The sequence below is a fragment of the Corvus kubaryi genome, unplaced genomic scaffold (genome assembly GCF_017639235.1).
Source record: "Corvus kubaryi isolate FWS band 111438036 unplaced genomic scaffold, C.kubaryi_AGA036_p1.0 37334, whole genome shotgun sequence".
NCBI classification, from domain to species: Eukaryota; Metazoa; Chordata; class Aves; order Passeriformes; family Corvidae; genus Corvus; species Corvus kubaryi.
In genome coordinates this window covers 9,233,127-9,254,390 of record NW_024581108.1, presented here as the reverse complement: position 1 = coordinate 9,254,390, position 21,264 = coordinate 9,233,127, and the positions used below count along the sequence as shown (strand labels likewise).

Genomic DNA, 21,264 nt, shown 5'->3' with positions numbered 1-21,264 from the left:
TACTTACTTGTATTTTAGCTCCTGAATTGTGCCTAGGCATTTGAAGGTACCTTGTACCATGATGGCCAAACGAGTACAGAGGGCTTCACATTCTTCCATACTTTGAAAATAGAGAACAGATATTTGAGATAAACGCCAGCAGATGAACTTCAGCTGCTTTTGGATTCTGAATTCTAACTGTTTTTACCTGTGTGAGGTTAGAACCACTGCTCGCCCATCTCTGAGCACACCAACAATAGAGTCCCACAGGAGGCGCCGGGACTGGGGATCCATTCCGGTGGTTGGTTCATCCTGTAATGGAAATGTTAAGACAATCAGAATCAGATAAAAAAGGGAAAATCTGTTTAGAATCAAGTCAATTTTTGGACCATAGCATATAATTGCTTCTCCACAGTAACCTCTGCCTTGAGAAAGCACATACACCTTGAGAAACGCATGAGTGAGTGGATACCGAGGGACTTCTTGGCACAAAGCAGTAAGGAAATAATTACAAGGACCTGCAGTAAGAATATAATGCTGTCTGTGTAGGGCATAGCTACAGGGAAGGGAGTGCCTTTTCTGGGCAACAGTGAGTTCTCACCAAGTAGTCTTACTTGCATAAACATATAGGACATTGCTCAATCCAAGAAACTAGTGAAGTCACTCTGATTTACACCAGCAAAGGATCTGATCCTGCATAAACCAGCTAACCCAGTAAGTAACAAAAAATGTAAAAAAAATCTAGAGTAGAAAAATTTTCATTGAACATCTTGTCTTAAGAAATTATGAGAAAGCACTTTATCTAACTGTTTACTACATACAGGCAGAATACATGTAAAGGCATATTAAATGGTACAAGGAACCATGCTACTGCAATGTATTAAAACACTTCTTCATAGATTTTACAAAAGTGACTGACTAAAAGTCATAGACATACAAATTAAGGTGGTAGAATATAATTTTTGTAGTAATCTCATATAGAATTTCCCTTTTGGTATGCAATTATCTGATCACTTATTTGGCAAGAACTACATTTCAGCATTTGTATAGTTTAGTATAATTTGTAGAATTTATTCCAAAGATATTAAAGGCTGCAAAAGGGTAGCTGTCTTCCTCTGTTCTTCTGGATAAAGCAGCCAGGTTTATATGTTGGAAGATCATCTTTTACATCAGTGGCTACACTCTGACAAGAAAAGGCCAACTGAAACTAAACAATGGTTTAAATTCAGATTTTTCTGGATTATAGATTTTTTTCTCAACACATTGAGAAAAATGTTGAAGGTCTTTCTTTTGCAATCACTTGCAATCCATTGGAAACATAGTTATGCATCCCAGTCTATGCCGGAAATTAACTCGAAATTACACTGAAGTAGCTGTAAGCTGCGGGCAGAAAGCAGCTTGCAAGGCCTTTGTAGCTCTTCAGCATGTAATGTTATGAGATGTTACATTGAACTAGCCCAGGGCTGTGTTTCCATGACACTTACTAGCAAGACGAGTGGTGGGCAGCCTATCAGGGCAATGGCAGTGGAGAGCTTGCGCTTGTTGCCACCACTGTAGGTCCCTGCCAGGTGGTCTGCGTACATAGGAAGTCCCAGCTTCTGGATGCCCCATTCAGCAACCTGTGAGAAAGACCATCTATTTCACACAGCAGCTAATTGCTGAACAGGATTGCTGATACATCCCTCTTCTGGTAGAAACATGACAGTCTGCTGGGTTTTAGCACATTCCTTTTAGAACTGGACCCAAGAAGTACAAAATATTTATGATGATGATGGGACTTCTGACTACCTGAGGGAAAGCCATAAAGCAGCCTCAGCTGTAGACTTCTATCTGTGCAATGATTTAAATTATTTTCTTCTGGAATCTTCTTCATGTTTTCTTTCCTATACATACACAGCTTTAAAGACAAGAGCAAAACAGAAACCATTGCCATTCTGAGTCACAGGAATTGCATCTTTAGCCTTCCACTGTTGGTGCCACGGATTTGCAAGTACCATTAATGCCTGGGAACCTGCATTTGATAGTGTGGTCTTGTTACTTAACTGTCCAAATGACAGAAACCACTCCCAGGACTTCAATACACAGAATAACAAGTCCACTTCGGAAATTCTGGCCCTTGGCATGTTAAGAACACAGTTAATAATCACAAATATCACTGTAGCTATCAAAAGCAAGACTACTTTACCCTCTTGATTTCTTCTGCTGGAACCCCCCGCAAGCGTGCATATAGGTAGAGGTGTTCTCGTCCTGTGAGCAGGTCATCAATGGCATCAAACTGAGGACAGTACCCCATGTTTTGGTGGACTTTAGAAATGTGGGTCAATATACTAGGGAAACAAAGAAAAGAGTTGTAGTTCTGTAATACTAGCTCTAAGACAAAGAACAGTTCAAATAAAATCTTTATTTTCTGGGGCAACAACTCTTGTAAGAGGAGAATTAATTCTTCTTGATAAAATGTCCAACTAAAATACCTGTCTGTACATAAGAGCAAGGAGTATATTGTTGCCTTAAGTCAGCTCAGTCCTGGTTAAAAGTGTAAGCCCATTTCCCCTCAACCATTTTCTTGTTAAAGTATAGGCTAACTTAATGAGAAGGTCTTTAAAAAGCCACCCAGGTCTTATTTTTTTAAAACAGTGTTTATTTCTAGAAGAAAAAAAAGCAGTTATTTCAACTCAGAGTGTGGTCACTAGCAACAGACAGGCAGGACACAAGGCTAACACTTCGATGGTAGTAGGAAAAGTACAAAATCACAGAATGGGGGGGCTCTGGAGGTTATCTTGTCCACTGACCCTGCTCGGGCAGAGTCACCTAGAACAGGGTGCTGGCAACGAGAAAGTTACTGTTCAACTCACACCAGTGGACAAACAATCAAATCCCAACTACACCTAACAAGCCAAGGCACACATCCTGGAAGTAAACTAACATAAGTGCATACCAGATCACACTGTAATAACTTATGACATTATGCCAGCACTGTGTAAACAAAGATGCTAGAAACAGCCAGAGAAAAATCCCAAAGCTCAGATCAAAATACCCTGTTGGATGGGTTATCTTATGTTTGGGAACTCTTGCCACTAGATATGATTGCCTTGTCCCACTGTTAGCATTACTACAACTTACCCACAGATTTTACAAGAGTGTTAAAGGTATCAAATACAGTTGTGTGTTAGCTGTGATCTCGGTGCCATAGAGCTGCTGGATCATTGAGAGGGTGATCTGGACAGCTCGATGCTGGTAAATGGACTGTCACAGGGTTTTTTTTAAGGTACTTACCTATTGCCAGCCACTACAGCATCTCCAGATGTCACATCAGTATCTCCAGTCAGCATTTTGAATGTTGTTGTTTTGCCAGCGCCATTCACTCCCAAAAGGCCAAAGCACTAAATTGCAAAAGTTATCATATTCTTTAATATTTCCAACTTGCAAATCAGCAGGGGCATAAAATCTGAACTGATCCATGGAATGTAATCTAGTGTTATTGAACAACCTACCTCTCCGGGACGGATGCCAACACAGAGTCTGTCCACTGCAGGCTTGCGTTGACCTGTATAAATCTATATTGATGGAGGGAGGAAAAAAAAGGAAAGTTCCTATTTCAAGACATCTACAGGAATGAAAATCATCTGAACTTTTTAGTTTAATGCTATTGGGATAAGGCAACTTTAGAACTAAAACAGGAATAAATATTTGTTTCACTCTTCTCAAAATACTACCTTGGTCAGTTCTTGTAATTTTAAGATATCAGTTGTGTTTCCTCCATTCATAATTCTTTTTCTTTCTTCTGCAACATCCTCGTCTTCATTAATAATAGGTGACATGGCAGTCTCAGCAAACCTGGAAAACCCCAAGATACTGAGTTGCCCTGGGTTCAGTTAGAATAACAGTGTAAAACAGTGGCTAATCTGCTGCCAAAAATGTGACTGGTGGAAGCAGTGGGGTTGAAACGTCACAATGTGACATTGGCTTGAGTATTCCTGCTGTTGGGAGAAGCCTTGACCTTTAAAGTTAATCTCTAAATGCTAAAAAAGGAGGAAATGGCTTGCTCAAAAGAACATGCATTGTCAGTCACTGATATGACAATAATCTGCCCCTTGGCCACAGCTTTCGCTATTTGGCTACTCTCAGTAGCTAGTGATGGTTCTTCTACAGAAGTTGAAGTTTTGAGTAGATCTCTTTGCAAGACAGTATTTTTATAATTGTACCAATTGTTGCTCTTGTTGGCAATCTTGAACAGGAGTGAATGACCCACTCACAGCCGGTAGGTGGCTGTTTTCATCAAGGGGGAGGCGCATTTGTAAAGCAAAGAGGGGAAGTTCACAGAATGTCCAGGATTCAGCTGTCCTGTGCCTTAGACTAGAATTGCTGTCTCGGGATGTCAGGCTAGTACCTCATAGTACTAGCTAGTAGCTAGCCTGACTGGTACTGAGGACACTACTGAGGAAACTTTCCTGGTAATTTTATAATCTCACTATTATAGTGTCTTAAACTAAAAAATTACATTAAAATCTTAATTCAAGAAAATTAATTTCTTTAATAAAATATTCTTAAATACTCTTAAGATAATGCAGATTTGTAAATACTTTCTTGAATCAGGATATCAATAAATTAAGATAAGATCAGCTAAGTAAATAGAAAGCAAAAAAGGCTTAGAGAAAAATTAAGAACAAAAAGAAAAAAAGGATATAGAGAATAATGAAGATAGTCATCCTTTTAATAAAGGAACATTAATAGAACTTTTAGACATACCATCTTGTGGAGAACAAATGGTGTTGCATAAGGAGATTCAGAATGAAGAACACAACTCCTTGAAGAGCCATGGCAACCAGGTTCTTTCCAACAAAGTCCCACTGAAAGGGATCAGAAACATGCTCCTCACCTTTGGAGAAAGAGCACCAGAAAGGAAGGTGAAATACTGCTGAAAAACCCCTCTGCTTCTCAGAACAAAAAGCATAATCATAATGATTTACTGTATTTTATTTGCTCATGACCAGGCAATGGTTTTAATTTCCCAGTCTTAGAAAGATTCTTAACAAAATGCATTCCAAGTTCAGCTGCTGCACGGGAGTAAAAATAAATATAATCTCTCTGAATAGACACTAATGTGGATATCATTACACAAAACTTGCATGGATTATGTGAAAATACACACATGTTATGAGTAAAAACAGATGAGTTCTGCTGCATGACTGTTCTTTTAATAAGTTATCTGATATCAAAGACAACCATATCCCAAGAGAATGCATTTGAAGAACAACAGTTGCTTTAAACATTAACTGAGGTATTCAAATGAAATGAAAAAATAAATCCTCCTGTAATGATTTAAGGTCTTCCAAACAAAGGATAAAAAGACACCAGAGTCTGACACTGAATGAATGGGTTCATTTCCAGAGTGGACTACTGGTTGGGCCATGGACTTCTGGCAGCACTATCAGATTCCTTCAGAGAGGGTGAACTTTCATACTCCTCATCCATCTGATGCTGGAAGAGGTGAAAATTTCAGAAACCTTTACTACTTTTCTGAGTTAATCCTTCCAAACATCTCATCCAGGGTCAGGACATGTGACCCTGTCATAACTTGTTTCTTATTGGCTTTACTTACCAAACCTTGCATATACTTCAGTCACAGCTTGGTTCATGGCCAAGTCGATGAGTCCACGGCCCAAGCAAAAATGTGGGAGGACAAGCAGCACATTTTTCAATGTTTTATTAAACTTTAGCAAAGACTGTAAGAAACAGAAACAACATAATCTGTTTAAATCAGACCTGTTTAAGAAAACATAGCAACCTAAGTGAAAAGTTTTTTGTCATGTCAGAGAAACTGGATGTTCTGTTCTTAAAACAGAGAAAACAGAGTACTTACCAAGTTACACTCAAAGCAACATAAAACACAATCAGCAGAATCCTGGCATACACTGCACCAGGCAAGGTGCTTGTGAAAAACTGGCAATGGGGGGAGAAATTAGTCTTTGTAATGAAGTATTTCCCTATGTAGCAGAGGTAAAGGAATTCTGGTGGTAATATGTAAAGCTGCTATGGGGCTGTGTTTTGGATTTACACTGAAAAAAGGGTTGATAACACAACAGGGATGTTATTTTACAGGGATGTTTAGCTGTTTCCGAGCAGCACTTGCAGAGACAACACCTTTTCTGTGCCTTACCTTACCCCCCTAGCAGGGATGCTGGGGGTGCACAAGGAGTTGGGAGGGGACACCGCTTGGACAGCTGACCCCAACTGACCCAAGGGATATCCCAGACCATATGGAGTCATGCTCAGCACATAATGTTGGGAGAAGAAGAAGAAAGAGGGGAATGTTCCGTTACAGCATTTGTCTTCCAAAGTCATCATTATGTGTGATGGAGCCCCGCTTCCCTGGAGATGGCTGAACATGTGCCTGCCAATGGGAAGGGGTGAATGAATTCCTTGTGTTGCTTGGCTTGTGTGTGCAGCTTTTGCTTTATCTGTTAAACTGTCTTTATTTCAACCTATGAGTTTTCTCACTTTTAATTGTCTGATTCTCTACCCCATTCCATGAGGTGGGGAAGTGGATTGCAGAGTGAGTGAGTGAGTGGCCGTGTGGTGCTTGGTTGACATGGGATTAAGCCGTGACAGTAGTCAGGGCTGCCACAATACTGACAAGTGCTGGTGTCTGGGCATGACTACACAGAGGGTGTTGGTGCAATGAGGAGATGCCTGAAACAGAGTTAAGTGTCAGCAGCAGTCAAGCTGCATCGGCACTGAATCCTCAGAAGGGCCATCTTCCCCATGGAAATAGTGGCTGCAACAGAGACATGTTTTGAGAGGTAACCATGCTGCCCTGATGTCCTGTAGTCTGAATGGCACTAGATTGAACCCTGTGCTATCAAGTTGTGAATGCAGGACAAGCAGAGACAGAAAGTACTGTCAAATTGGCCCTTGAAAACATATATTTAACCCAGATCTGTTTCTCCTTTGCAGCAAATAAAAATGCTTTGATCAGCACAGAGTGTTTGAAAATGCACTATCAGTAATGATAGCTAATTGGTCTGCTGTCAGATTGGGTGTCAAACGTAGTGGCCAGAGCTTCAACAACTGTGGAGGCAATAGCATACGAGCACTGTGGGGTGCATACTATCCTGTGAGATAGTAGCACATACAAGCCAACAGCACTTTGTAAACGGATCTCTTAGCCTTTCTAAGAACTAATTTTGGCACTTGCTGTATTCTGTCACCTTTCTGGTGGTGGTAAATAATTTTCAGGCAATTCTCAAAATGCTACGCTAAGCAGAACATCTCCTCTAACACAATAACTACCAGGAGTAAGTGCTACCATCTACATCTTCCCATACAACACAAGCTGCAGAAGAAAGCACAAAGTGCCATGTCTTGACCTTCCCAACTGTGAAAGTATACAGACATTTGCTTGTAGGTATAAAAAACACTCAGTGTTGTTCCTTGTGTGTGCAGCCCTAGATATTAATTTGTCTGAGTCACTTCTCTGGGTTACTCTGCTCACCTGTACCTGCAGTTACTCAGCAAGTTTCTCACTTGTTTGCTGCCAGAAAAAATGGCAAGGTAGAGAAGGACAGTTACTGTTAGGGATGTCTATGCTTGGAAGTTCTTTGCACACCTCTTTAAATCCGGAGAGCAATGAAAACATGTATCGAGCATGGCCAAGTTTTGGTAATGGGGGGGCCACAGGGGTGGCTTCTCTGAGAAGCTGCTGGAAGCTTCTCTCATGTCCAGCAGAGCCAATCCCTGGCAGCTCCCAAGATGGATGTGCTGCTGGCCAAGGCTGGGCCAATTAGGAATGGTGGTAATGCCTCTGTGATAATATACTTTAGAAGAAATCAACCCAAAAATTGATTCTGCAGTTATAATTGCAGCCAGAAAAACACAGGGTGAGAATATGCGAGAGGAACAGCTATGCAGACACCAAGGTCAGTGGAGAAGGAGGGGGAGGACGTGCTCCAGGTGCTGGAGCTGAGATTCCTCTGCAAGCCATGGTGATGACCATGGCAAGGCAGCTGTGCCCCTGCCATTCATGGGGTCCGCAGGGATGCAGAGATCCACCTGCAGCCCATGGAAGAGACCCATGCTAGAGCAGGTGGATGCCTGAGAAGGAGGCTGTGACCCATAGAGAGAGGAGTCCATGCTGGAGCAGCCTGTCCTTGAGGGATTGCACCCTGTGGAAGAGTGACCCATGCTGCAGCAGTCTGGGGAGGTCTGTTGCCTGTGGGATAGACTCACATTGCAGAAATTTGCAGAGAACTGCTGCTCGTGAGATGGACTCATGTTGGAGAAGTTCATGGAGAACTGTCTCCTGTGGAAGTGACCCCCACAGTGGAGGAAGGGAAGGACTTCTCTGCCTAAGTAGTGGGAGAAACAACTGGTGGATGGACTGACCATAACCCCCATTCCCTGTCTCACTGTGCCACTCAGGGAGGAGGTAGAGTTGGAAAGAAGGGAAGGCTGGGGAGAAGGTGATTTTTTTAGATCTCATTTTACTTCTCATTATCCTGCTCTCATTTTTTTAATAATAAATTCAACTAGTATCCCTAATATTTGCCCATATTTGGTGAGTGATCTCTCCTTAACTCACAAAGCCTTCATTATATTTCTCTCCCCTGTGGAGAGGCGTGAGAGAGAGGTTTTGGTGGGTGCCTGGCATCCAGCCAGCATCAACCCAGCATCAACCCACCGCAAAACATTACTTACCGGGTTATTTTCAAATAATTCCAGGATGAAGGTAATGGCACTGCTGTTGATTCCCACAAAGAGATTAATACAAGACAATGCAACATAAGCAGTGCTGGGGATACTGAAGAAAGAAGAAGCAGGGTACATCATGGGAATTACTGCCCATCTGCATGCAAGAAATAGAAAAAACTATGATAACTTCTCAGTATTATGTCAGTTGGCCTAAAGAGAATGCAAAGCTGAGCTTTCTTCCCATCCGAAGTGTAACAAAATGGTGTAACCAACCAGCAATCCACCACAGTATTTTCTCCCTGGTTACTACATAAGATTTTTTTATGCTTAGTGGTTTTTTATTATTATTAAAATTATTATTATTAAAATTCAGGGCAATAGACACTGCTAAAATTGAGAAAACTTAATGCTAGCAGGGTGGCTATCACCCCAGGTATCCTTGCACATTTCAGTGGATTGTAGACCAAGAAGGACAAACAAAGAAATGCTGAATGCTGAAAGATACTTTAGTATTGACTGTGAATGTGGTAAATGAACAACCACTAAATTCCTACACAATGTACAAGGAAGAAAGCAGCAAACGGAACAAATATATTTTCCTGTATGGGTCACATTTAATACTTAAAAATGCAAGGCAGGAAGTGACTAAAGAATCTCTTTTGCAGCATGTGGCCAGACAGACTCTGTAAATATCCCATAGAAGAATCCAGTTTTAACCTGTTTTGGATCCACTCAGTGCTATTCTTCAAAGCTGGATTCCACTAATTACTGAGCTCAGTAACAGGAAGTCACTTCTATGTGAAAGACAGGGCCCACCTGCAGGAATAACCTTGAACACTCACCCATACAGGAGCAGCAAGGAAACGAGCACAGGGAGATTGGTTGGAGAGGCGTATGCTTTCTTGTTGAATCCAGCAAATATAGCCACAACCATTCCAGCACTCAGTGCATAATTCACCTGCCAGAGCACAAGGTGTAAGACCTGAGAAGGGCTGCAAACATATCCAGATCCTACATATCATTCCAAAAGGATTTAATATTGAGGAACATCAGAATTTGAGTCAGACTAGTCACACTGAACCTTTTGGATAGGTCCCTGCAATATTCAGCATTTCTCTAAGACATCTTTTATTGTACTGTTCATAAAAAATACAACATATATTGTTGTTTCTTAGATTATGGTTTGTGAATCAATTATTTCATAGCCTGCTTCCCACAAAAAGGGGCCATGGGTATGCAAGGGAAGTGCAGTTTCTGGTGATGCAAACAAAAGCTGTGTAGGATGGAAAAGCTAGTTACTTGAGCCACATTCCTGGGAAGAAGCTAAAGTGAGTATGCTTGGCCACTGCTCCATTTCTCTGTGTGGTATTAGTAGCACTATTCTACTGCAATGCACAGAATTCCCATGCAGAATGGAAGGTAGCGGTTCACAGAACTGCTAACACCACTTAATGCCTTTGCATCATGCTGTCAAGGGCAACAGCCAAGCAGAATTCCTGACAAGGAAGCTGCTGTGAACAGCAGGGAACAAGAACTCTGAGATCTGCTTCTTTTCCCTCATTTACTAAAATAATGCTTTGCTTTAACTTCTCCTGAGAGAACACCTTCCAAATCCTGAAGAGTTTTGGGCTTTTCAAATACTGATTTTCTTTTCTGTCTAATTTTTTTCAATTCGATGTTCATTCTTTTCTTAGTGCATAATTCCTTGGTCGCTTTCTTGGTTGCAAAGGCAAGGCCAGAGAACCAACCCTTGTTATGCCTTAGCCAGCCAAAGAATTTTCTCTTTTATGACCAAGTGGCTGGAGGAGTACCAGGAGGGAAGCTGAGCCCTGTCTAAGCAAGTCTGGACCTGTGGTATAAAACTTTTCGGAATAACACAGTGACCACGATACAGTGACCTAAATGAATATGCCATTTTAGACACCCTAGACTATTTTGTCAGGCCATAGATACTGTTTCACCAGGCTGTGAATCTTCCCCACTTAGGTTTCTTGAATATCTTGAAATATGTTTTGGTTCTTCTAGAGGACAGGAGTGACTAGCACAAGGCAATGAGGCTTTTCCCTGCTATAGTAAATTGTACTTTATTATTTATTCAGTTGTAAGGACTGGAAGTCCTAAGACTATAAAAAATACAGCTTCATTAGTTGACTAATGAGTTGTTCACTTGAATTGATTTCTACATCTGTAATTAGCTCGGAGGCCAGATCCTAAGCATGCTCTCTGAGAAACACTTAAAAGAAATGAATGCTTTGCAATGCTTAGAATCACCTTCGCTTGATTCACTGGTTAGCCCTCAGTTCATGCACACCCAGGATAATCAGAGGCTGTCAGTCAGACCAGCAGTTACTTACTATGTCCCACATGAAGTTAGTTACCCAATAGATAACAGGGCTCACACCACTGACAAACTGGAGGTGCTTGGCTTTTGTTACACGTTCTTGGATCAGGTATAAAACAAAACTGGCTGGTATAAAGGACATGGCAAAAATCACACAGATGGCAACAACAGCATCCACTGAAGTTGTCAGTCTACAACAGAGCACAAGAAGGGACCGTGAGCAAGGGAATGGATGCAACGCAACACTATATTAGCATTTGGGGACTCTGGAGGGTGCTTTAAGATCTAGAAGTAGCAAGGCTGCTTTTTAAGTAGAAGATTTCCCCAAAATGTGAATAGCTAAATATGCTAAAAAACATGCGCTAAAAACACATGTACTAAAACACATGTTTAAAAACAACTTTTCCAGGTTGCTTTCGGGACCGTAGCTAACAAATAAGGCACTATTCCCTGATCTTTTACTTGCTTTATATGACTCAGTTTGACAGCCCTTTCCATGTGGGGCATCTCAAACAAGACATTTAGGCACAATAGCCAAAGTGCTCTGGAAGCAGGGAAAAGAGAAAAAGGCAAGTTGAAGATAGTGAGATGAAGCACATAATGCAAAGTTTTCAGTTTCATTGAATTATGATCTAAATAGGAGAGTGAAAAATCTTGTCTTTCTAGGGATCTCTTTTTCAAGAAATTATGACTTTCAGAATCTGGAATACACCAACCCTACTACATGCCACTGAAAATCTACCTGCGTGCTGTCCTTGGCACCAGGAGAGGGCTTGTTAACTACTTGACCTGTAGTCAATTATGGACAAGTTCTCATTCCATTTTTTATTACATGTTTTATTTCAGAAGTAAATGTATTGGATTTGGAGCATGAACAAAGATTTCAGAATCGTTGTGCTTGGGAATCAACAGAAACATGCAATAATGTATAACCAATGTTCGTAGTTCCTATGTGGGATGGGAATGAACTCTTATGGGAATATAATGAGACATGAATATATTCTTGTTTAGAATAAAAACTTCAGAGAACAGCTTCCACATTCTGTCAGTTGAAATCTTTCTCCTCAGAGTGTGAGTATGCTGGAAGTTGCAAGCTGCCAGGTGAGGGAGGGGTAAAAGCCAGAAGCAGAGCACAAGCAGACTTACACAGTGACTTCAGAGAGTTGCTCCTTGGTGAGGTTCAGAGGATGGTTTATAGCAGTGATCCCATGTTCCTCAGGGGCTTGGCCAGTCCTCAGATTAGCTCTGAGGATTGCATTATTTGCTATATTGAGGAAACTAACCATAGCATGCCATCCTTTATTGTTAAACCACACCTGAAAGAGTCAGAAATCATGGATTAATTTAAGAAGCCTTCACTGAGCTATGGGAGAAGATTTGGCTGCCTTTTATCTGCTTTGGTGGACAGGGGTGAATGCAGCACCAGGAACTCATAGTTCCCAGGCACAGTAATGCAGGAGGAGCTCACATACTATGCTTTTAAAAGCATTGGACAACTACTGTCACGGGATTTTATAGAACCACATTTTAGGATTTAGTGTGCTACTCAAAGTTTTTAGGATAGCAAGTAATACTAAGAAAATGATTTTAAAAAATCTCCCATTTGAAATACTATGAATAAGAATTACCTGTAACATGAGATACAGGGTTAATACCAAGTTATTTCTAAAGTGTATAATTTCAGCTCTTCTTGCATTTGGGAATACCACCAGCAGTATTCTCATAATTTGAAGTCTATGTCAAGAAAGTCTGTGAGTTAGCAGACTAATTCCAGCAAGTACCTTAATATTATCTTCAGTTTCCATGTATTTAAGGAAATTAGGGATTTCTTTAGCAGCAGCCAGTGAAGTTCGTCCCTAAAACAAAAAAGAAAAAGCTAAAGATCAGCGCTCTAGGTGAAATCTAATGCTGCAGTAACCATGCTTTAGTAAGGGACCAAAAAACAAAAAAACAAAATTAAAAATCTTTCTTACTCCTGTCACATTCATCATTTGGCCAAGATCACTTAAAAAATCAATAATTTGATCTCCAGAAATGTGAAGGACTGGAAGTCTTCCTCCTACAGAAATTCCTCCATATCTAGTAAAGAGAAAAATATCATCAATAACTCCTACCACACACCCATAACTGTACATTAATGGAAATACTAAAACCCCACTTAATGCAGGTTTTATTTCTATACATCACATACTTCAGGTATAACAGTTTCTACTCTTTTTCTAACAAGTTGCATTAGGTCTTTATGTTTTATTTTATATATATATATATATAAATATATTTATTATTATATATAATATTTTTTTTTATATATATATATATAATATATATCTTTATTATTTACAAATAATAGAAGCTCTATCTGTTTCTGAGAGATTTATGCCAGGATCCTGAGAAAATTATTTAGATAGAAGATTTGGAGAAAACAGTGATTACTACAGAACAAAATCTTTAAATCAAGATAATTGCCATATATTGGTTTAGACTGCATAGAGGACTAGGGACAGCATAGACCTCAGTTAAAATTTCTGATGCTCTGAGAGGAGCTGTTATTCACCAGTGTCAGTACCAGGCAGCACTCCATAATGATAAATACTATTGCACAAGATGAACTGAAGCCTAATCCCATAGAAAGCAATGGTTGCACATGAACAAGCAGATATTCCATGAAGAAAGGCAGTCATCCAGCTGCTATCTTTGAAGTGAACTCCTATTGCTGGTGAAAAATGAAATAATTTTATGCTTCAGGCTAACCAGATTCTTTCTAAGCTCAGTAACTGCAGTGTAGACATCACACTGGGCTTAGCTGTTATCTCTACCTAAGTGAACTAGTGGAATCTGGTTTATAACTACTGCACATGTACAGAGCAGGCAGGAGGAATTGTGGTTGTTACTTCTATATTTGATGGGCTGGTGTCTAGGTTTCATCCAACTCAAATCCTTTTATTGGAGGGTTTGTATTTTTTCTGTGGCACTGAAAGAGCTGGGTCACTGCACTATTACAATATACTGTACTATTGTGTTGAACCTTTTCACCACACCGTTCTCATGAGTTTGACTCCTGTAGGTAATAAAGCTCTGATAGTTCCATTGTGAGCCTCTTGCCTTCATCTCCTGCGGGGAGTTCAAACAAATATAACCCCTTGTCTTTATAAGGCCCTTCCTGATCCCCAGCCTATTTCCCACAGAAGCCATCTCTTTGTTCTACACTATCTGCCACAATTCCCCTTGCCCACTTGCAGAAACATTGTGAGGCTTCCCGGTTAAAGAGAAATACATTGTTCCTTTATTTACCGCCTTAATCTGTGAATTGGTTTCTTACCTCTGCTCATTGACCCAGTATTTACTCTTCAAGCTGAAACAGACAAAGAGAATCCCTTCTCAGTGCACAGAACCAAAGCCAGTGATATTGTCAGGCTTAAATAAAAATTAAATTTGAATGCCTATAGTTTGCAGACCTCCAGTCTGCTAGTTATTACTTTGAATTTTAGGGTTGGCAGGACTTTTGGCATTCCTTGCAGTGTGTTTTTGGCTTTTTGTTTTCTGACATGATTCATCTCCAATTCATACAGAGATAAGCAAGATTCCTAAAGCGGCAAATACTGGGCTATTCTAATCCATAATTAATTTATTTTAAAAGATATATCTAAAGCAATTATGACACATGCTAAGAGGAATCAGTCAAAGGCAGTCAACACATAGCTAATATAAAGGGAATTTCAAGAACTCTGCTGGGAACTGGAAAAGTAGCAAGGCCTGAATCAGAGATAATAGGCTGTGGAGGCTGCACAGCTAATTACCACACTCAACACACAGGCAAGCTGAGGAGCTATCAGTAGGATGGATATATCTGTGTAACATTGTCCTTTGGCTGCTCTTTAGCACATCTGGGAAGCAAATGTTAATTAACTCAGGCAGATGGTCATGTTAGTGTGGTTACAGTTCTTCAGGGAGACAAAGCAGTATCTCTGCAAGGCAGTTCACCAATGCTGTGCAAAAGCACCATTTTTCTCACCATTAACATGGCATTCCATCAGCACCGAAACTTAGCTCTGCCCATAAAGGAGTACCTGATTATACAAATAGTTATAATTGAAAATATTGAGCTCCCCTAAAATCAGCCTCTTCCAGTCTTATATATATCAGAATATATATATATATGTCTTATATATATATATCAGAAATATGGACATGGTGCTCAATTCTACAGAATACTGTGGCAAATCAGGTGTTATGTCATTATTAAATAAGAATTTCATTGCCAGGTACAAAATACCATATGTGAAAAAGAAATAGAGATTCATCCCTACCTTCCTTTTATCAAAGTGGGATATGTTTTCACCAGAAAATCTGAAATATTTCTGTGGGTCAGATCTTGAAGAATTTCTGTGCTGCGTTGCACTCTCTGTCAAGAAAAAAACAACTAATCAATCACAAACTTTAGAGTGTCTTAAGCTATTAAGTGTTTGTCAGGAAAAGAGAAAAAGTAGCTTTGGTTCAGAGAAAATGCCCGGGTTCATAGTATCACTGAAAGAGAGTGTGTCAATCACTAATGGGTCATTTATAGCCTAAACATCCTTACTTACTAAGACTTCAGAAGAAATCAATAAGTTTGTGATGCATGACACAAAACAGTTGCATGTCACTCTGAAACAGTTATTTTCAACAAAGGTCGGGGTTGCTCAAGGCTTTTTCTTCAAAATGAAAGAAGGAAACTTTTCAAACAAAAAGACTGAGGCCCCAGTAAAAAAAAAAAAAAAAAAGAAAGAGGTAGTTTCCTATGATTTAGCAACTTTAGGTAAAAATTAATACAAAAAATTCACCTTCACTAGCACATTAGATTGTTTGAATGAAAATTACTTTTTTTTTTAATATGAAAATGGTGCCACATGACAACTTTGTTGAGTCTTTTACAAATACAGGGTCACTGTGAAATGTAAGACCTTGCACTCCTGAGTTTATCCCAAAGTAGAATATACTTTAAGAGGTTCCCAGGCAGCTTCAGATGGCAAACCTTGCAACCTGCAATGATCTGATAATGACCTAGGAAGTAAGTCTAGTGACCTTTCCAGAAATTCCTACATTTATCCACAGAGAGTACTGGATGACATAGAAGACACATTACTGATGTCCAGCTGATTCTAGACGGGAAGACTGGTAGCATCCCCATAGTGGCTTCATTAATTGAGTTGTCTATGCTTAAACGTAATTCTATTGACAATTATTTACACACTGTGGCTTTCCTGAAGACTCATGTGAACTGTTTCTTTCTGATAAGTTATACAAAACCATAATATCCTGCAAAATTATCAGGATAATATTATTATAAACACATTTTGTTTAGAGGACTAGAATCTCCACAAACAAATAGAAAAACCCATTGCATCTTATTTGGAATTGAAGTTTTAGACTGAAGTTCTCTGAAATACACTAGCATGCAATTAGCAAAATTCAACTTTGTCTGTTGGACAGGGATTACTTGGAAATCAGAAATAACTTGGGATGTTGTGAGTAAGGTCAGAATCTAACCTCCATCAAATTTTTTTCTTCATAAACAGGAATTCTGTGGATATTTAAAACAACTTTGTTTTGTGAACAGTGATAGAGAAATCAAAGCAAGCTGAATCGGTGTTTTCAAGAGATTGTGTCATGGAAAGTGGTATAGTCACCATCCCTGGAGTGTTCAAAAATGTTGAGATGTGGCACATGGGGATGGCGTTCAGTGGCGGAGATGGCAGTGCTGGGTTAACAGTTGGACTCAATCCTAGAGTTGTATTCTAAACTTAATGATTGTATAATTCTATGAAAATTAGAAATATTTTAGTAATTATTCTGGTGTGTTCAGCCTGGCAAACAGGAATATTAAAGATGAACAGTGTGCATGGTGAGACATTAAATTAGCGAGCTACTACTCTGAGAGTGGCTGCAATTCTGCTCTACTTCTTAGAAAAACATTTATAAAATGCAAACACTGACAGGCTGTAATTTTCCTTTGCTCTTCAAAAGAGCAAGCACATTTTATAAAGAGCATTACTAAGATCATTCATTGATAGGAGAGGTGGGAATGTAGCTCTGTTTTCCTCCATACAGCATCAGTGGTTATTAAATAACTCATCTTCATGCACGTGCATACATTCATTTTGCTAGCTTAGAACATTCTTGATAGAAATGGAACTGAAAGATATGTAAGAAATAATACTTTGGGGTTCACTGAATAGTATTTTTTTCCTTTTAATAGAGGACCACACTCCACATTTTTAAAATTGTGACTTCTTTTTCTTTTCTTTCTTTCCTCTTTCTCCCTCCTGCCCTTCCCTCCTTTAAAGAAAGGCATCCTTCTAAATAGAATTGTTCCTTGAGGCAAAAGAAAATAAAAATTATTTTTAAAAATGATGTGACAAATTGTTAAAATTTTTGTGATTTTCTTCCACATGAAAAGCTTGCAATTTGGATGAAAACAGTAATCAAAATTTATTTAAATGTGCAAACTTTTCCAATATCTCTGAAACTGAATTCCAGCAAGTCTTGCTCTCTCGATAAAGAATGCACTCAACTCCTTCCATGTATATTAGCATGGCAAGGTACTTAGACACTGGTCCCTTTTCCAGCACTTGTCATGAAACTTTTCTACAAAGATTTATGGCACAAGGACACAACCTGTGGTGGTGGGAGGCCTCCTGCACCTGCAGGGCATTCTGGCAGCATAGTGAGTCTCTTGTGAGTGCTGCACTTGCAGGAAGGTGATGGATTCTCAGGGCTCCACTCTTGGCTCAGCAGGAGGCTGCTTAGGTTAGGATGAACAGCCGGTGTGTTCCAGGCAGTTGGCGTATTATTGCATGGGTAGTTCCTGTGTAGAGGAAGAGAGCTTTAAGCTGTGCAGAGATAACGGTCCATGAGAACTCACAAATCCACAAAATCACAATGCTCTAAGTAGATATTCCCCCCTCAGCCCTCATCCTGTGAGTTTTGAATAAGAACAACATTTTAGAGTACTTGGTACACATGAATAAATACAGTCTCCCCCCCCATCTCTGCCAAGCTTACTGTCTTCAGCTTGCAGATAGGACACTGAAGGAAAAAGGGGACTGTGTTTGATCCACTAGTACTCATGAAATCTACAGTGAAGAAACTATCATTTTTCTTTCTCATGCAGTGTCTTTTCTTTTTTTAAAGTTTCCTCTTTGTTTCTGCCATACCAGGTAGATGAGAGGAACGGGAGAAGAGAGAACAACCAGAAGGTTCAAATTGCTGGATATCATGGCTGGGAAAGAGCCAGGAGAAAGGGAACAAATGTCAAAGCCTAGCAAGCCAGTGACAAATGGCTCCAGAGCAGGACTCACAGGCAGAGTAAGCAGGTAGGACAACAAAAGTTGCAGCTCTATTAATGTTGCCCTCACTTCAGAATGAGAATAATTTCTAATAATAGACATTGTCCTATTGCTACTTCACAATCTGAGCGATTGCTGAAGTTATTGCTTCCAAACACACCAATGGGAACAGGAGGAGCCTGAAGGGTCTCAGTCATGGAAAGTGCCAGGGAAGCTGAGAAGATTTGGGCCTGAGGTCACTGACCTACTGACATAAATTTCAAGGTTGCGTAACTCTCAACACCAAGCTACTGGTTTCCAGTCAGTCACATTGGGCACTGTGAATCATTCTTAATCCAGTGGCAGTGTTATCTTGCTGTTTTTGTTATTTTTGACCCAATATTAGATATAGCAAACAACACACCTGAAGCATTGGCTCTTGTGAAGAATCAAGCCAATTCATTCTTGTTTCACTACTCGAGTTCCACTAGAATTACCCTGCTAGGATCTCATTCAACAGAAATTAGCTAGCAACTTACAAAAGAGGCTGATTCTTCATGCAGCGAATTCCAAATCCTGGTTTATTCAAGAAAGCATGAGTAAGGGAGACCATCTGCTCATTGCCAGGACGTTCATTGCTAAGGGAATAAGATAGGACTTTCTCTATAAAATATTTTTTCAAACTATTGTACTGTAATACACATAGCAACTAGAGAAGGACAGCCATATGGCAGTACCAACTGCCCCCCTCCAAATGCTGATAATTCAATTATTTTATTTATGTAAAAACCCAGAATGTTCTGAGATGGTTGACAGGCTATGGTTCTTTTTCTTTTCTCCTAATACTAAAGCTGATTTCTGACAAAGTCCAATAGCAACATTCTCCAAAAAAGCCTTGAATCCTCATTGCTATTCTCTCAGCACTGTCACAGTCAGTAATCGGAAGATGAAAAACATACTCTGCATTTTCATAAGCTGAGGCCTGGATCTCCTGTTAAACAGGATATATAACTTTATAAGTGTTGAGGTCCTGAATTCAGGTAGGAAGAGGAAAATACCAAAGTTAGAAAGACATTTGAAAGACTATTTGTTAGATCTACTAGCAGCTGTATTCTCCATGTGCACCAGTTTCAAGCTATTTGAAGTCTGCTGATTCCAGTGAAGTGAATATTTTCTTATATCACACAGAGTGAGAAAAGAGCAGTGAGACGGGGCCCCATGATGCTAACTAAACTGTAGGGAGAAAAAGGTGTGTGTACAACAGATGTACTTCAGGTAATTCCTCTTACCTGAAGAAAGTAAACTGTTGTCCATAGATCCAAGGGTGTAATGTTAAGGCGGGATATTCTCCAAATGGAGGAATAATGACTGTAAGTACTAGAGACAGCAACACAAAACTAGCAGGGAGAACGACCTGCAGGGAACATGAAAACGTCAGAGTAGGTTATTATATAGGTGTTGTAGAGTGCCACTATACATACCCCATAATATATGTAAACAAAGGAAGGACAGCAAGATCACATAGATCCAATCTGGTTTAACTCCTGAACATCAACAATTTAATTTCCAGCACTTTTGCTTAAAATTCTGGTTGTCATACAACTGTATTATGTTAAAAATAAAACACTGGGCTAGTAGTGATAGAATCATGAACTTGGTGCAATTGATAGACTCCAGGCAGAAAGAAATAAAAGAAGAGACAGAGGAGTTGGAATCATAATTGCACTGTTACCCATTTGCAGCACCTCTACTGCTTTCCATAGAGCCATCATTGCTGGAAAGACCGTATTGAGAGGGTTGTGGGGAAGACTCAAGCACAGCACAAGTCAGTCAATACCTGTGCTAGGAAGTCCTTGTGGCTGCGGGAGGCGTGGTGGAAGCGTTTGATGAGCAGTGCTTTGATCTGCTGATGTACAAGCTGAAAGCCTTTATACTGTCGGGACCCTTTGCCTTCATTTTGATCTCCTGTTCTGCCTACTGGCATTCGAGAAGTGTCATTAGCTTTCAGTGTGGTTTGTTCAGCTGGTTTGTTCTCAGTAGGAGTTTTGCCAAGAGCAGAACCATTTTCTTGAGTATCTCCTAGGTTAAGATGAGAGGCATCAGAGAAGACATTTTATCTTCCATGCATGAAGTAGCACAGATATTTTAACGAGGTCCAGATTTTACCAACTGTATATATCATATCTTCAGAATGTTTTAATTACAACTGTTGCACTGTGGTTGTATTTAGTGACATCATGTAGTTAAACACTCCTCTTACTCAGCAGGATGAACAATTTAATAATCTATGTAGTTTATGGACTAATAGTCAGCAAAGTAATTTTTATACAACTACTAAAGCCATTGACATCTGGGTGCTTGACACTCCACTTTTATTTGCTTAGTTAAGAACCTCATCCAATCTAAATACAAGTCTTTCTGCTGACTTAATCTTTTTTTTCAGATATCATGTCAGGCCCTAAAAACAGATATTTGCTGACCAAATTTATTTTGTCAAGAACACATAAAAGACTGAAAGTTCTGAAGCTCCTCTTTACAGAGTGTTCAGAATAAAAATAAGTCCCAAGAACAATTAATCAAATACAGATTTGTGGATCTATACCTGTTTTTTGCATTTCAGGGTCAGCTTCTGCTGTGACCTTTAGGAAAACCTGCCATAGAGAAATACGTCTTCTGGTTAGGAAAAGAATAGTTACAATAACCTGACCTTTAGAACACCATACATCATCCTTCAATATAAAAGAAAAAAATTTGGATACCTTTTCAGTACTTCATCTTATTACACAATCAGAGGTCTCTTATGAAATACCTCAGAAAATAAATGAATGAACAAAGATACAAATAAAAGGGACACATTTCAGACTAATGGGTAAGGCTCCTCAAGGCTACAATGAAGTAAGGCTTGGATCCTCTCTCTAGGCCCTTCTCAAAGATTTTCGGAGTGTGCCACAG

General features: G+C 39.7%; 1 protein-coding gene across 8 annotated transcripts in view; it reads right to left on the bottom strand.

The window, feature by feature from the left end:
* The window catches only part of ABCA4 (ATP binding cassette subfamily A member 4), a 77,945-nt gene that overhangs the window by 2,868 nt on the left and 53,813 nt on the right, over positions 1-21,264 (bottom strand). For 7 of the 8 annotated variants that reach the window (XM_042030158.1, XM_042030162.1, XM_042030164.1 and 4 more), the window contains 22 exons: positions 20,915-20,963; positions 20,150-20,391; positions 19,602-19,726; positions 18,852-18,950; positions 17,663-17,852; positions 15,316-15,410; positions 14,328-14,360; positions 12,982-13,087; positions 12,790-12,864; positions 12,155-12,324; positions 11,022-11,199; positions 9,510-9,625; positions 8,674-8,821; positions 5,579-5,702; positions 4,726-4,855; positions 3,693-3,813; positions 3,471-3,533; positions 3,253-3,359; positions 2,165-2,306; positions 1,464-1,598; positions 188-291; positions 8-100 (listed from right to left, as the gene is read on the bottom strand). In XM_042030158.1, the coding sequence (XP_041886092.1) occupies positions 8-100; positions 188-291; positions 1,464-1,598; positions 2,165-2,306; positions 3,253-3,359; positions 3,471-3,533; positions 3,693-3,813; positions 4,726-4,855; positions 5,579-5,702; positions 8,674-8,821; positions 9,510-9,625; positions 11,022-11,199; positions 12,155-12,324; positions 12,790-12,864; positions 12,982-13,087; positions 14,328-14,360; positions 15,316-15,410; positions 17,663-17,852; positions 18,852-18,950; positions 19,602-19,726; positions 20,150-20,391; positions 20,915-20,963 (2,645 nt within the window). The remainder of the gene's footprint in view (positions 1-7; positions 101-187; positions 292-1,463; positions 1,599-2,164; positions 2,307-3,252; positions 3,360-3,470; positions 3,534-3,692; positions 3,814-4,725; positions 4,856-5,578; positions 5,703-8,673; positions 8,822-9,509; positions 9,626-11,021; positions 11,200-12,154; positions 12,325-12,789; positions 12,865-12,981; positions 13,088-14,327; positions 14,361-15,315; positions 15,411-17,662; positions 17,853-18,851; positions 18,951-19,601; positions 19,727-20,149; positions 20,392-20,914; positions 20,964-21,264) is intronic. The other variant, XM_042030163.1, reaches the window with a different exon arrangement.